Source organism: Eurosta solidaginis, chromosome 2 (assembly GCF_040869045.1).
Source record: "Eurosta solidaginis isolate ZX-2024a chromosome 2, ASM4086904v1, whole genome shotgun sequence".
NCBI lineage: Eukaryota > Metazoa > Arthropoda > Insecta > Diptera > Tephritidae > Eurosta > Eurosta solidaginis.
In genome coordinates this window covers 58626582-58643175 of record NC_090320.1, presented here as the reverse complement: position 1 = coordinate 58643175, position 16594 = coordinate 58626582, and the positions used below count along the sequence as shown (strand labels likewise).

The 16594-nt window shown below is 37.0% G+C and overlaps 2 protein-coding genes across 2 annotated transcripts; one reads left to right on the top strand and one right to left on the bottom strand.

Moving 5' to 3' along the window:
* The first annotated feature begins 12486 nt into the window (after positions 1-12486).
* Positions 12487-13568, top strand: LOC137239811 (translocon-associated protein subunit gamma). The gene is made up of 2 exons (XM_067765500.1): positions 12487-12757; positions 12856-13568. The coding sequence occupies exons 1-2, from the start codon at positions 12610-12612 to the stop codon at positions 13278-13280; spliced, it is 573 nt and encodes a 190-aa protein (XP_067621601.1). The 5' UTR covers positions 12487-12609; the 3' UTR covers positions 13281-13568.
* On the bottom strand, positions 13365-14812 carry LOC137241517 (uncharacterized). The gene is made up of 4 exons (XM_067769113.1): positions 14703-14812; positions 14496-14639; positions 14214-14342; positions 13365-14151 (listed from the first exon to the last, which is right to left on the bottom strand). The coding sequence occupies exons 1-4, from the start codon at positions 14810-14812 to the stop codon at positions 13674-13676; spliced, it is 861 nt and encodes a 286-aa protein (XP_067625214.1). The 3' UTR covers positions 13365-13673.
* Between the last annotated feature and the right edge of the window lie 1782 nt (positions 14813-16594).

Here is a 16594-nt window from a genome sequence, read left to right as displayed (position 1 = left end):
AAGCAATGGTCTTATCTTCTTGTTGACTAAATCCGCTCGAATGATGGAATGAGATGCACCCGTATCTACAGTCAGTAACCGTTCCTTTCCGTCCACATGTCCTCCAACAGTAAGATTGCTTGACCTTCTTCCAATTAGCGAGATAGAGATTATGGGGCATTCAATTGAGGGAGCCAGCTGTCGCCCCTTGCGGCTGACTCGCTTTAGTTTAACGATTGAGTGGATTTGGAGATTTGCTCGTCTCCTTCAGCTCTGCGTTTACGGCCACCCACATTGTTGGAACTATTGGAATTGCTACTGCAATGACGTGCAATGTGACCTGGGTTACCGCACTTGAAACATTTCATAACTCCGGAATTTTTCTGTTGTGATCCCTTCAGAGCTTCCAAAATTGTATCTACCACTCCGGCCTTTCTACTTCCACACGATGAGCTTTGTATGTTGGTTTACTCAATAATGACGCCGTTTCCTGGGTCAATGCATGGGATACCGTTTCAGAAAATGTTTGCTTTGGGTTCGCGTATGTGGCTCGCTTCGTTTCGCGTCCCGTATGCCATTTATAAAGCTCTGAATCTTCACTCTTTCCGTGTATTCCACGGGTGCATCCGCATTTGCAAGATGAGCCAATCTTTCAATGTCCGAAGCAAACTCCTGCAAAGTCTCGTTAGCTTTTTGGTAGCGGTTTTGCAATTCTATTTGAAATATCTGTTTCCTGTGTTCGCTTCCGTATCGCCGTTCTACAGCAGCCATCAATGCGTCATAACTGTTCCGTTCGTACTCTGGAATAGTCTGTAAGATTTCCGCGGCAGGCCCTTTCAGTGCCACGAACAGAGCTGCAACTTTATCTTCAGCATTCCATTGGTTCACTGCTGCGGTCTTCTCAAACTGTAGCTTAAAGACCTGAAAAGGAACAGAACCGTCAAAGGATGGTGTCTTTACCTTTGGATTACTCGTTGAAACTGCTGGGCGATTTAGTTGCAACTGCTCGATACGTCCTCTCAAAGCATCCACCTCGGCCTCGATTTTATCCTGTCGACCACTGAAGCCTTCATGAAACTGGGTTAGTTTTTCTTCCATATGCGCTTCCAGTTTAGATGATATACGGACTTCCTGCTCTTCTAGTTTTGTGGAGATCTGAGATGATATCTGTGCTGAAATTTGTGAAATACGCGTTTCTTGTGCTTCAATTTTCGATGTTATTTCTGACGACATTTCTGCAATACGTGTCTTCTGTTCTTCCATCTTGGATGTTATACCGGTCTCCTGGGATTCTAGTTGAGATGTTATATCTGTCTTTTGCGATTCCAGTTGAGAAGCCACTGTCGATGTTTGAGCAGATATTGCAGCCAAAATCATGTTCAAGTCTGTGCTCGTAACTGTCTGCGATGTTTCGTTTTTCTCTTCAATTTTTGTTACTTTCTCGCCATCAAGATGAAAGTCATACTCTTCCACATCAATTCCTTCCGCTTCCATTGCCTCTCGTGGCCGTGCCTGAAGTGATCTGTGAAAACTGTAAATTCACGTCCTTCTAGATGGTAACGAAAATGTTTAATGTTCAAATAAATAGCTAATAGTTCGTTATCAAATGCACTATATTTAATTTCGGATGGAGACAATTTCTTTGAAAAGAATGCAAGTGGTTCTGACTTATTATTAAACGTTTGATGTATGACACCACTTATTGCCGTATTGGATGCATCTACATTTAAAGAAAGTTTTGCATCTTTGTTAAAATGATTTAACAATATCGCAGATGCAAACTTTTCTTTAATGCATTCGAAAGCTTTATTAGATGTATCGTCCCAAATTAAAATCTTGTCTCGCTTCTTATTTGTTCTATTAATTAAATCATAGATAACTGTCGTAAACTCTGCTAATTTTGGTATATATCGATGGTAATAATTAACCATACCAATAAATTTTTGTGCCTGCTTAATAGATTTTGGACGATCAAAATTTCGAATGGCTAAAACTTTTTCTTCTGAGGGTCTAATTCCCGTTTCACAAATATTAGGTCCTAAAAGTCAACATTTGTTACGCCAAAAGTACATTTACTTGGTTTTATATTTAAACCGTACTCCGTTAGGCGCTGAAATAGTACGCGAAGATCTTTGAAATGTTGTTCCTCATTTTCGCTTGCCACTAAGAGATCATCAATATATGTAAAAACAAACTCTAAATCATTAACTACTTCATTAATAAATCGTTGAAAAGTTTGCGCGGAGTTCCTAAGCCCGAAAGGCATTCGTACAAATTCAAACATGCCAAAAGGCGTAGTGATTGCAGTTTTATAGATATCCTCTTCTGCCATTGGAATTTGGTGATAAGCTCTTACCAAATCTAATTTTGAAAATATTTTCTTATTTCTTAGATTCATGTTGAAGTCATGAACATGGGACAAAGGATAACGATCAGGAACTGTTACGACATTTAATCTTCTAAAATCTCCACAAGGACGCCAGTCATTTAACACCTTCTTGGGTACAAGATGTAAAGGAGATGCTACTGCTGAATTAGAAGGTCAACATATCCCTGTCTTTACTAAAAAATCGAATTCAGTTTTAGCTACTTTGAATTTAATGGGGCCTAAACGTCTTGGTTTAGAAAATGGCAAATTTCCTTCAGTGACTAATCTGTGAACTGTTGTATGTCTAACTGGTTGTGAATAATCTGGTTCAGAAAATAAAGAAGGAAATTCTTTTAGTAACTTTGTAAATTTGTTATCAACAGCGAAAACTTTTGGTAGCGAAACATTACAAACACATGAAATTGTGTTAACTGAAAGACTTGTTATCGGATCTACTAAGCATTTGCGTTTAACATCAACTAAGAGACCATATTTACACAAAAAATCAGCACCGATAATTGGTTTAGCTATATCCGCTATTAAAAACGTGAACGGAAATTCGCGACGCAGTCCTAAATTAATATTTAAAAGTTTTTTACCGTATGTCGAAATCGTTGAACCGTTAGCTGCAGTTAAAATAATATCTGATGACTTTTTCGAACTTGAAGATTTTGAAACCGGAAGCACTGAAATTTCTGCTCCACTATCTATTAAAAAATTAAGTTTGTTTGTTTTATCAAAAATAAATAAGCGACGTGTAAAGGTGTCTAAATCTCCGTTGTTTGTCGCCGCAACAACGGATAACTTTAGTTTGACGAACTATTATTTTTAAAAGCGCATGGTTGTTCGCACTTCAAAGCCTGATTACCAAACTTATAATGATACCTACAGAGCCAATTGGGGTTGTCATGAGACTTGGATCTATATCTAGAGGGACTTCTAAAGCGATTCCTACTAAAAGATCGGGACCTTGAATAATTTTGACTCATCTGATTTTTAATTTCACTGATCTCTAATGATAATTTTTCAAAATTTTTGCAAATAATGTTAGTTGTTTGAACTAAATTTGAAATAATTGTATTTTCGCTTTTAGATTTTGGAAAATTACTAACTGAAGCTATTTCATTTTTATTATAAGCTTCCCAAATATTATCGGCTAATTTAACTAATTCACTTATTTCAGTCGAATTCGAACTAGCAAGGATAATACTTAAATTTTTTGGCAACTTCCTTATCCAAAGCTTTTTAAGAATTTCCTTGCTAAAATTGTTTCCAGAGAGTAGCACTAGAGACCGATAAAACTCAGAAGGTTTACAATCTCCCATTTCTGAATCGGATAACACTCGATCTAACTTGGCATTCTCACTTAATGAGTGCCGTTCAATTAAAATTTTCTTTAATGCAGAAAATTTGTCATCTTCAGGAGGATTTTGAATAAAATCAAGAATTGTCATAATTACATCCTGCGTAAGTGCAGTTATGACATATTCATATTTTGTCCCTTCCTGAGTAATGTTCTTTCGACTAAATTGCATTTCAGCATGGATGAACCATGCTTCAGGGCAATTAGTCCAAAATTGGGGAAGTTTTACCGATGTAGCAAAAATTTCATTATTTTGATTCACATATGGATTTGGTAAATCATTTTGATAATTTTCATTATCCAAATCAATAAGTGAATCGTTTACTTGATTTCGTGGTGTAGATGTACGTATATTATTTGATGGTGAATGAAACATTGTTAATAGAATAACTACAAAAATTATATTATAGGAAGAAATAAAAATGTCCGGAAAGGAGCGTTTACAAAACCCAAATTATTAATCTATTTTGATACATATACAGATACATATAAATAATATTAATACTAGATACAGCGCACCAAATATTTGTCGCAATGGTTTTAAAATTGATTGATGAATTTAGACAATGTATTGTGCAATGGCTTTAAAATTGATTGATGAAATTAGACAATGTATTGTGCAATGGCTTTAATTGTTTTGTATTTGTAGCTTTTGTTGTTGTTGCTCTTGCAATGCTTGATTGAAAGGCTGATGCTAATGATGCAGCGGTAACGTCTGAAATAATGACAATCCAAAAATACGACGAAGACGACGTCGTGCAGTTGAAAATAAACAAATTTTATAGAAGTGAATCTAGTTTTTGGACCACCACGTCTACGTCAAATACGCGTTAGAGAGGGCTCTTGTGATGTTCACCATATATTTGGTATATATTTTCAACTTGTTTTTCAGATAATTCTTCGAGTAGTGAGGACACTTCACACTAGTTTAAAGGTGCGAATTACAAAACTTTTAGCGAGTTAGAGCTGGATGTTGCAAGATGTTACGCACTTTATTTGAAAGTGAATTTAAATAAATCTCTTCACTGGTCTTTTGTAAATCAATTAAAGTTTGTTCAAGTGCACCACCTTTAACAATTTGTTTAAGAATTTGCTGATAAAAACGTAATAAGTTGGATATAGTAAACAGAACTATGGTATAGTTTTCGGAAGTCAATATGGTTTCCACTCGCATAATATATAACTAGGAAGAGAATAAATCGATTTTTGCTGAACATCGACTGGCGGCGTTATTATTTCATACAGCATACAAGAATTAAAATTTGATTCGTTGTTTTTGAAGGACGGTTTTTATGTTTGGCTGGCTAGATCGCCAATGTGGTATTTAATATATAAATCACTATTTAATAATAAGCACTATTTATTTTTATAAAATATTTTTATTTAACCGCTCCTAAAAGTATGTTACAGAACGTTTTTAAATATTTCAACCGAATGAAAATTTTTGAAAGACAATATTTTACAATTGAAAAATAAAAATTAACAAGAACAAAAAAATTCAATTTATTTAAAGTAAGTACATTTAAAGTTGAATATAAATATAACCCTACAATTACCGCCGATGAAATCGACTTAACAAAAATAGAGCAAGAGATGGTGTCTGAAGAAGACAGGAACGAACGTCGCGTTTTACACTGTTTAACGCCAGAAAAAAGAACGTTTGGAAAAGGTAGTCAAGGGTTTCCGAACGTATGAAGATCACGGGTTGGGGCGAACAAGCTTGGAAAAACATACAATAAAGTTAGTCGACAAAACAGTACCGATAAAGGAGCTATATTACCCTCTTTCGCCGGCGATGCAAGCCATCGTATACGAAGAGGTCGATAAAATGTTGGAGTTGGGCGTTATAGAGGAGAGTGAGAGCCCCTGGAGTAACCGTACGACAGTGAGGAGACCGGCGAAAAATCGCTTTTGTTTAGATGCTCGCAAACTAAACGCCGTCACCGTAAAAGATGCATACCCTTTACAAAATATAGAGGGTATACTAAGTCGCATTGACGAAACACACTTTATAAGTAGCGTTGACCTAAAGTTCGCGTTTTGGCAAATCGAGCTAGACGAAGCTAGTAAACCTTATACCACGTTTACCGTGCCTGGACGTCCACTCTACCAATTTGTTAAAATGCCATTTGGATTGTGCAATGCGGCCCAAAGACTATGTCGCCTAATGGACCGTGTCATTCCACAAAGACTAAAGTCAAATGTTTTTATCTATTTGGATGACTTACTAATCATCGCCCCTGACTTTGACTCACACCTTAGGATTTTGCAAGAAGTCGTCATCTGCTTAAGAGACGCGAACCTTACGATTGGGTTGAAAAAATCGAAATTTTGTTTTAAAGAATTGCCATATTTAGGTTATATTGTAGGAGACGGGATGTTAAAGACAGATCCTGAGAAGGTCAAAGCAACACAGAAAATCCCTGTTCCAAAAACGGTAAAAGAGGTGCGCAGTTTCCTCGGAACTGCAGGATGGTATAGGAGATTTATAAAAGATTTCGCCACAATGGCAGCACCTTTGACATATTCTTTGAAGAAGGGGAGAAAGTTCGAAATGTCTGAAGAAGCAGTGGAAGTATTCAATAACTTGAAGAGAGCACTCACAAGTGCTCCAGTTCTCAGACACCCTGATTTTTCAAAAAGATTTTTCATACAATGCGATGCATCTGACTATGGTCTGGGTGCAGTACTATACCAAAAAGAAAGTGACGATGCAGAAAAGTTAATCGCATACTTTTCACAAAAGTTCAACGAATATCAAAGGAAATATAGTACAACGGAGAAGGAATGCCTTGCGGCGGTGATGGCCGTCAAGAGATTTCGACCATATATAGATCTAATGCCATTCACGATAGTGACTGATCACGCTAGCCTTAAATGGCTAATGTCTTTGAAAGATCTAAATGGGAGACTCGCTAGGTGGTCATTACAATTACAAGCTTTTAATTTTGAAATAGAACACCGTAAAGGTGCAGACAATATAGTGGCCGATACGCTCTCGCGTTGTATTGCAGAGATTACAGAATCCCCAATAGCAAATATGTACACAGTTGAGTTCGAATCGAAGGAATATAAAGAATTAATCAACACGATAGAAAACAATACAGATAGGTTGCCTGATCTAAAGGTAGAAGACGGCATGATTTTTAAAAAGTTTTTGTCGAAAAACGTAGAACTAGAAGAGAATGAGTGGAAGTTGTGGGTCCCTGAGGCGTTGACGTCAACGCTAATCGAAAACGCACACTACCCAGAGATAGCTGCGCATGGGGGTACGGCGAAAACCTTGCATCGGCTAAGGAGGTTGTATTATTGGCCTAACATGGTGGTACAGGTTCGCAACTTCGTGCGGGAATGTCAAACATGTAAAGAGGCAAAACCTTGTAATGCAGTTATGAAGCCAGGGATCGGTAAAGAAGTGGTAACAGTCCGGCCATTTCAGAAAATATATATCGACTTCTTAGGCAAATACCCGAGGTCTAAACGCGGAAATTGTTTTATCTTAATCGTCGTTGACCACCTTTCTAAGTTTATCTTTTTAAAGGCGATGCGTGAAGCTACCGCAAGCAATATGGTTAAATTTATAACCGATGAAATCTTTCACAAATTTGATGTTCAGGAAATAGTACATTCCGATAACGGAAAACAATTTGTATCCAAACAGTTCTCGGAACTATTAGAAACTTACGGAGTTAGACACCTAAAAACAGCTTTTTATTCACCGCAATCGAATGCCGCCGAAAGGGCAAACCAATCGGTGTTAGCTGCGATCAGATCATATTTAGAAAATGACCATAGGGATTGGGATTTATACCTAACCGAGATTGAGCGTTCTCTTCGGAGTGCAGTGCACTCGGCGACACGAGTGTCGCCATACTTTGCACTCTTCGGATTTAATATGTTCACAAATGTAGCTGATTATGCGCTCGCAAGGAAATAGAGTTGTCTTAATGAAAACGAAATGTTTGTACTTGATCATAGTGACAAGCTTAGGTTAATGCGTGAGAAAATACAAGAGAATTTACATGAAGCGTACGAAAGTAACGCGGCGCGCTACAATAAAAGAATTCGCGAAATACAGATCAAGCCTTGCCAAGAAATTTACAAACGGAATTTTGTACTTAGCGACTTTAAACGCCAAATTTTGTGGCAAGTTCACAAAGTGTCGAATTACTAAGGCGCTAGGTAACAATATGTACTTGTTAAGAGTCGTTGACAGGGAAGAGTTTAGGGGCCTGGCACGCGAAGGACCTTAAACAATAAACGAATCCTAAAGAACCTAGTTCTACAGAACCTAACGCTTAATAATTAACTTAATATTAGTTAACCTAGAACTAAATAACTTACGGTTAAATAACGTAAAACTACGCAATTATGTACTATATAATTTATATTAAAATACCGCTGCGATGACCTGAAAGAAGGACAAAATGTAATTAACTTTATACAAATATATTCCATTACTTGCTGTGAATACCACCTTCGATGAGGGTCAGGTCGGTGGTAGGGTATTCCTCCAGAAGTGGTGTTGCAAAATTTTCCTATAAGAAAGAAAAGAAAGATTACAAAAAGTAACGAATCTTAAGTACATATCTCAGTTTTTTTACTTCCCGTAACATATGCCCGGCTAAGCTCGCGAGGCAGGAGACGTTGTCAGGGTGTAGGTGTTCCCCGCGTTGGGCTTGAGCGCACATTGTACCGCTCGAGTGTACCAGCATGGTAGCAAGAGTCCAAAGCCAGAGGCTTCTAGTATCCACGCCATGGAGAGGAAAAGACAAAAGAAAAAATAATAATATCACTTAGATAAGTGCACATTTTTTTTGTGTTGGGTAATAAATCATAAAATTATCACAATCATAGGAACACTTATTTTTATTTTCTTTTGCCAATATCTCGTGGCAGTGATAAAATTTGGGATGTCCGCTTACGGATTCGTGGTCCTGGGCCCAAAGCGCGTCTTTGGACACCTCCCGCGATATTTCTGGACTAGTCATAGCAGTCGTGAGGTAAAGAGTCACTGTAGCTGTTTCCACAGGCAGTCTAGACGCATAGACGAAGGGAAGCACAGAACCCTGGTTGTCTTTTGTTATTAACAACGTTTTTGAAGGTTCACCTCACCACCGGCTTTAAATAAAAGTAATTACACGAGAAAAGTTTTTTTTTTTTTTTTTGGGGTTTGGTTGAATGGCACGGACGCTAGTCCATAACGCCAGGTTGTATGTCGGATTGTTCTTTTTTCAGATTGTTGTATATGTAATTTTTGCTCCACTAATACACAATGGTAGTACCAAGGTGGCCAGAACCATGTGTAGCAGCTTGCAATTTGGTATTATTATAATTGTTCGTATTTTCAATTAGGGTTGGTTTTTTCTTGGCACCACGCCATGTTATATTCAATTGGATTTAATGGTTTACTCCAAGTACAATAAATTTTAAGTTTTTCAACTATTTTTTTTTTTTTTGAAATATGGTTTAATGGAGGGGAATTTTCCCGTTACGACAGTTATACGTAATTCAATTTGGTATTATTTGGCCCACGCCAGGTTATCAATTCCCGTTACATGTTCCGTTTGTTGCACTTGATGATAGTATCATGAAGTAATGTATGTATATGTGTAAAACGAAAGTTTTACTTGTGTTTTAATTTCTTTTAATTTGTTTGTATGTTTGATATATTTATTAACACTTTAGTGTTAAATTTGATTTTGCACGATAGCAATTATATGTATGTTTTTGCATAAATTGCATGTTTTATTTTAAAGTTTTTTAGGATTTTTGCCCGATAGCAAATAATTGTTATTTTTTGCACAATTTGCATATTTTTATGATACAGCGCACAATTCGTAAGTATTTTTAATTAATATTGTCATTTCGACTCCCGCACTATCCGCCATTTTATTCTCAAACCGCGTGAGTAAAGCCCCTTAATAACACGCGGTTGAGTTGTGGGGAAAACCGAACTTGACGCGACGACGTCAGAAAACGAAGTGGACGAGAAAAGTTGAATATTTATCCACGAGATTATTAGCGCACGCAAACAAAATATAAACAAACCCGAAATGTCAAGCAAAGGGAAATGACAAAATACCCAATAATAATGGAAATTTGAAAAGCTCGGTATAGGAGGTTGCCAGATGGCCAGGAAGGGTGGTGAAAATACAGAAAAGGACAGCGATAGGGGGTTAGTGGTTGCGACTGATTTCGGAGAATCACAATAGGAAACGGCATAGGAAAACGGTCGGGTCGCGCTTATGTATATATAGGGGTAACTATAGGCAAAGAAGTTGATTGTGTTACATAGAGTGCCAACAGTCAGTAGTGCGTGGATGTGCATCGCAAAAAATTTTTTTTCGCGGGATAGAAATAATAATTTAAGGAAGTTTCCCGGTGCGCGCCTAAGTTTAAAAGAAAATAACCCAGTTCGGTTTTAGTGGGAGGAAGTGCTCCGAAAATAAAATAAAAATCCGGAAACACGTCGCGCTAAAAAAATGTTCTGCTTCGGATGTTAGCGTGAACCAGTGGCGACTACTGATGCAGGATCACACATGATCAAGGAGGAAGACACCATTTTTAATAGACATCACAAATGCCGAAAGTGCTTGGACAGTGCGGAAGACGATGGGTTTCTAAAAATTGATGCAGCCTATGTAACCTGTTGGAACACCTTCTGCGACAACCAAAAGCTTTGGCAAAACACTGGAAAATTTCCCTTTACATATTTAACCCGTTTCAAAGACATTTATGAACATAAAATACCATACCATGATACCAACATCAATTTCCACCAACTACATTTATGCAACATCGATTCAGACAGCGAAGATTGCAACCTAACAGATATGTTATAGCAGTGCACCGACAATCGGAGCATTTACCGGAAAGCGAGATACCAAAAGGTCTATGTAAATTAATATGTATTAGGGTAGGCAGGATTAAGAGTATTTTATGTCTCAGTTTAAAAATTTCAAAATTGCGTTAAATCGAGTGTCACACAGATCACTGTAGTAAACTGGTCGCAAAAAAAAAAAAAAAAAAACATACCAAATAAGTGATTCTCGAAAAGAGGAAATACTTTTTTATCTATTCACGGTCAGATGGGCCCGACTTCCGAGAAAGTCCCCCAATACCCGCCAAGGAGAGCTCTTTTGGGTAGGCTTTAGGGCGTCTTGAGAGATTTAAATCAACGTAAAATTGGAAAAGTGGTGTTTGGTAACTTTCGTGCTGGCTAAAAGGCGAAGATAAATTTTTTTATATATTTTTCCAAGAGTATTAAGACTTGGTGTTGTACGGTACTTTTTATTTGCGATCCGTTATACAGATATACATACTTTTTGTTATATTCAAGATTATATAATTGTATTTTTTTTTGGTAGAAAGGTAATTCCTTTTGAAAAGCCCTCGTTAAATATATACTGTTTCGCATGGATGCAATATGATATTTTTAGTATTTCTATATATGTAAAAATTTTGTGGGTTCAACAGGTTACTTTTTTTTGGCGTTAAGACACATACATATACTCCTATTAATCATATCGAGACACATGTAAATCTCTATATATATGTATATATATATATACCACCAGCTTTTATTGGCGTATTCCAATCTAAAAGTTTTTATCCTGTTTTGTTTTTGTATTTTGTCCAAGCCTAGCTGATTTAATATTTTTTTTTACTTTGGTGTAAGGCCCAATAAAGTATTATATGTATATATATTGATCGTAGTTTAGCTCATTGTCCAGTAAGACGAATTTACGTATAATGTTTTTGGATGTAATCCTTGTGAAATTTAAGACATACCTATGACTACGCTGCCGTTCAAATACCAAATTTCGACTTCAACCTAGTGCTTAGGTAAACTAAACCTATTTTTTTTTATCTAATTGTTGTATAGATCATAAGATCATTTGATATTAAAAATGCCCTGTTTAAAGTGAGAAGAAAAAGGTAAATATGGTATGCTAAATTTAACCTGGTGGGAAGGGGAAAGATGACATTAGGGTGAGTATGTAGAGTCATTTGGAGCATGGAAAAGGGGTCTCGCTGCCTGGCGAAACAAATCGAGCGGTCCAAGGTAGGGTGGGCTTCTTCCGAGGTGTGTGCATGGATGTAAGATAGGGATGATTGTAACATCCGCCCCGCATCAAGGTGGACAAGGGTTAAGGGCCCCGACCCATCACACTGAGCTAGCTGGGGGCAATCCACCTTGATTGCGCAAAGGGGCGGATCCACACTAGGTGTACGTTACACGGGTAAAAAACGTTATCTTCCGCTTTCGTATTCTTAATGAAGACGTTAATACGCGTCTTTTTATACCTCACTCGAAAATTTTGGCCCAAATTTCGGTGGGTACCATAAACTGCACAATTACCCCAACTTCAACTGCAAATATCTCCGGACAGAAATAAAATTTGTCCGGCTGCGGATTATTGCTGTCGAGGACAGTACGCGTCTTTTGACACCTCTCTCGATATTTTTGGACGCGTTTTAGCAGTGTTATGCTGTTGTATAAAATTACCCAATTGACTACTCAGTCTTGACCTCTGTATAAATAATACGAAGAAGTAAAGAAAAAATTTTGCTTCCACTAAAATGAATTAACAAAAACCGAAATTTAATCTCTGGGTGAAATCCAAGCTTGCATTGGAAAACTTCGGTAAAACATTTACGTATTAGGTTGATCTCATAGCGTCCACTGTAATGACAAGACTTCACTTATAGATGGCGCCCGTTAACGTCAATTTGTTGACAGGTTAACACGTCACATATTGTTCGTATGTTCGTGTCGTTGCTTCGTTTCTTCAATTGCTTTCACTTCCAGCATTTGGTGATTGTGTATTATTTAAAAGATTTGTGTTAGTAAAATTAACAGAAAAGTATCATTACTGCCATATACAAATTAAAAATGGGCTCAGGAAAGCAACAAAAACTGCAATCATCTGGTTTCACCAAGGAAGAAGAACTGCTATTGCAGGATTTCAGCCGTAATGTCAGCACCAAATCATCCGCTCTCTTCTATGGCAATGCGTTCATTGTATCAGCTATTCCTATTTGTAAGTATCTAAATTTGGCGACAATGACACGTCGCCGGCTGTTGGTCCATGCTAATGGGATGCTTTATGTAATAAATCTGATATATTTATTTCCTTAGGGCTTTTCTGGCGTGTACACAATATGGACCTTCTATCCAGCGCATTTTTCTTTGTGTTATTAACTGGCGCTAGCACATATCTAATGGCAATGGCTTACCGCAATATTAAATTCCAGATAAAACATAAGATTGCTGTGTGTCGTGAAGATGCTGTGACAAGAGAAATTAATCGTCAAATTGGTGACGATAAGAAAGTTACACGCAAAGAGAAGGATGAACGCATCTTGTGGAAGAAGAATGAAGTGGCCGATTATGAAGCAACCACATTTTCAATATTCTATAATAATGCACTTTTTTTGGCTATAATTATTTTTATTAGCTTTTTCCTGCTAAAAAATTCAACGCCTTTGGTAAATTATATATTTTCAATTGGTTTGGCCAGTGGAGCTTTGGCGTTATTCTCCACAAGCACTCAAACAAACTAAAGGCAATTAAATTTTTGTGTGGAGGGAAAAGCACGTCGAATTAAGTTTTTTTTTAATGAGTTCACGCAATATTCAGAAAAGAGATTTATTATTTAACTTCTAATTTTTATGCAAATAGCATGGTTTTTGTATTACAACAATTTAAATGTAAGAATGGAAAAAATATGTTGGAAGTATTTAAACTTTCAAGTCGGTTCAAAGAATATTGTGCTTGGAAAAATTATTGTTTAGTAAGAAAAACAAACAAGAGAAATAGGAAAAAAAAAAGAAATAACTTTAAATACTGTACATATGTTTTTCTGTTCTTCATACGCGGACCAAACAGATCCAAACACCACCAAGCAACAAACTAGATAAGAGCTTGCCAATTATTTAGTACGCACATAGCTTAAATCAATCGCCTATGAAAAATAATTTCAACTGCCTTGAAATAGTATCTGTTGCATATAGCTTTAAGCATTTTTGCCATGGATGCTCGCTTCCATTCAGTATTTTGTGATTATCGGTTGTTGAATCCAGACTTCTTGCATATTTTTCCAACGCAGTCGGCCAAATTTCATTTTGTTCATCGGAAATATCTTCTGGTATAAATACCGGTAGAGGACTTTCAGTTGATGCTTCATATATTTGTAAACTTTGTAAATAAGCAATACCGAAATCAAGCAATTCTCGCAGTAATATAAAAGGATATTCATAATAGCTACGATCAGGATAGGCGGTTGTTATATATTTGGCAAAACATTTTCCAAGTAATATTTCGGGGGTATATTGATTGTATATGCGAAAAAGTTCAGAAAGACTATTGCGCAGCAAAGAAAACCAACGCTTAGCGAGGCGTATGATGTCCTGTAGTATTTGAATGATGATTTTTCTGTTAAGAAGTAAAGAACTGAGCTATCTTGTTAGAAATTATACAATTTAAATTTGGCTTACACATTGTGCAATTGTTGTTCGTGATCACCCGACAAGTGAGGTTGAAAGGCGACTGAGATTTCCTTAACTCCAACAAGCAAGTGCCGTAATCCCAGTAGCAATGTAAGACGTGTGTTCTCCACAAAAGTGCTGTTTAAAGAAAATAAATTTAGTAAACAGTTAGATTAAACGTTTTCACACTGCTCGATATCCCTCATAATTGTATTTATTTGCTAATATCACTTGTACGCAAATGCAAATTATTTATACAATTTTTTCACTAATTTGTACCTATGTACTTACACATTATTTGTTGTATCCGACAATGCTCTACTACCTTCCTTATTTATTACGGGTAATATATGCACCAAAGAATCCGCAATAAATTCGATATGGTGGAAAAACCATTGTGCATCACTACGAAGCTCTCGATAATCCTCAGATATGCTAATGGAAACCATGAAGAATCAGCAAATATATTTAAATTTATAATCCTTTTCCAGTATTTACCTTAAATTGCTATTTTGTTTATGTATTGGCGCTGGTGCGGCTTCAACTTTTGATATTGCTCTGTGTGTTATTATTAAATACAAAGCTATTAAAAAATAGTTTCCTGCCATCGTGAAGCGTACTGTCTGTTGAGTACACCAACTCATTACTAACCTGAATTTGAACTTGGAGTATCAGTAAGTCGTTACCTGCCAAAGGACGAAGTATGTTCTACTCTGTAGATAGCATATATGTGTACTAGGCCGGGTCGATTTGTGGGGAGGCAAAAAAATCGCCCATTGCTCTGTGAAAATCATATTCTAGGGATCAAAATAAGAAACTTTGCCGAAGGAACCATATCTCTAAAACGAATTCTGATGTCCCCCCCCCCCCCCCCCCCCCCCCCTTTGGGTCGTAGGGGCAAATTTTGAAAAACCCCACTTTGAAATGCCTATGTTTTTTTCTTTTTGGAGTTTATTTTTCTCTTTAGAAATTTATTTAGTCAGAACATATGTAAATGAAAAAATGAATTTAACTTAGTAATAGAAAAGAAATTAAGAAAAATTATTAGAAACTAGCGTTTTTACAACCCCCTTTTAAAACCAAGGCATCACTGTGATGCATTTGCATGTCGCAAACATAGTTGTGTGGGTTTTTTATTCAACCGTTTTAAAAAATGAAGGTATCACTGTGACACAATTGCAGGTCGTAAAATTGTGTTGTGCTTGTGTTGTTTTTTTTTAAGTCACCACAAGACACAGCAGGTAGAATTGAAATTGCCCCTACCCAAAGACATCAGAATTCGTTTTAGAGGTATGGTTCCTTCGGCAAAGTTTCTTATTTTGATCCCTAGAATACGATTTTCACAGAGCAATGAGCGATTTTTAAATCGACCCGCCCTAATGTGTACTCATTTACCTTACCTGTGTTTGCTTTTAAAGGATAAAAGTGTGAGACGTTAACATATTTGCCTTTTGTATATATGCACATTAGAGTGTGTCCATTTGTATTGAATGATATTTTTCAACATTGTTCCTAGTAGATTCTACATAAAATTCTAACGCAAAGTTTACTAAAATCGATTTCCAGATCATGCAATTTAAAAAGAAGCTGCACTATTGCGTCTAAATCAGGGATGGGCGTTATCAACAAATTTGAATAACCATTGACGTAAAAATAAAAAATAAATTTTTATTCATTCAAGAAAACTTGAGTGATGAATAACATGGTATTTTTTATTCAAGCATTTCTTGAATAATGAATAACATTTTCTCGTTATTCAAAATATTCTAATTGATGATAAACGCCCATTCTTATTTTTGCAAATTTTGAATAGAGAGTTGTGTTATTATTCATTATTTACAAAATTTGGAATAACAAAAAAATTTTAGTTTTTATTCAGGTATTCAAAAATAAAAAAATAAACCATCGAGATGCCCTGAAAATATACCCATATGCGTAACCAGTTCGCGTGTAGCTCTGAAGCTTCTTAGGGTAATATTGAGATGATTGTGGGGAGTATTCGCGGGGATTTTTGGGGGCCGTTTGGGGGTAATTTCTGGGACACTTTGGCATGGTTTAGGGGAGTACCTCGGGGTCCTCCCGGGGTCATTCCGTGACCTTTTTGGGACTTCCTCGGGGTCATTTGGGGGTCATTCCGGGATGATTTTGGGGACTTCCTCGGGCTCATTTCGGGGTCGTTCCGGGATGATTTTGGGGACTCCCTTGGGGTCATTTCGGTGTCATTTCGGGATGGTTTTGGGGACTCCCTCGGGGTCATTTGGGGGTCATTCGTGGGTCATTCCGGGATCTTTTTGGGGACTCCCTCGGGTCATTTGGGGGTCATTTCGGGATGGTGTTGGGGACTCCCTCGGGGTTATTTCGGGGTCATTAGGGGGTCATTTCGGGATGGT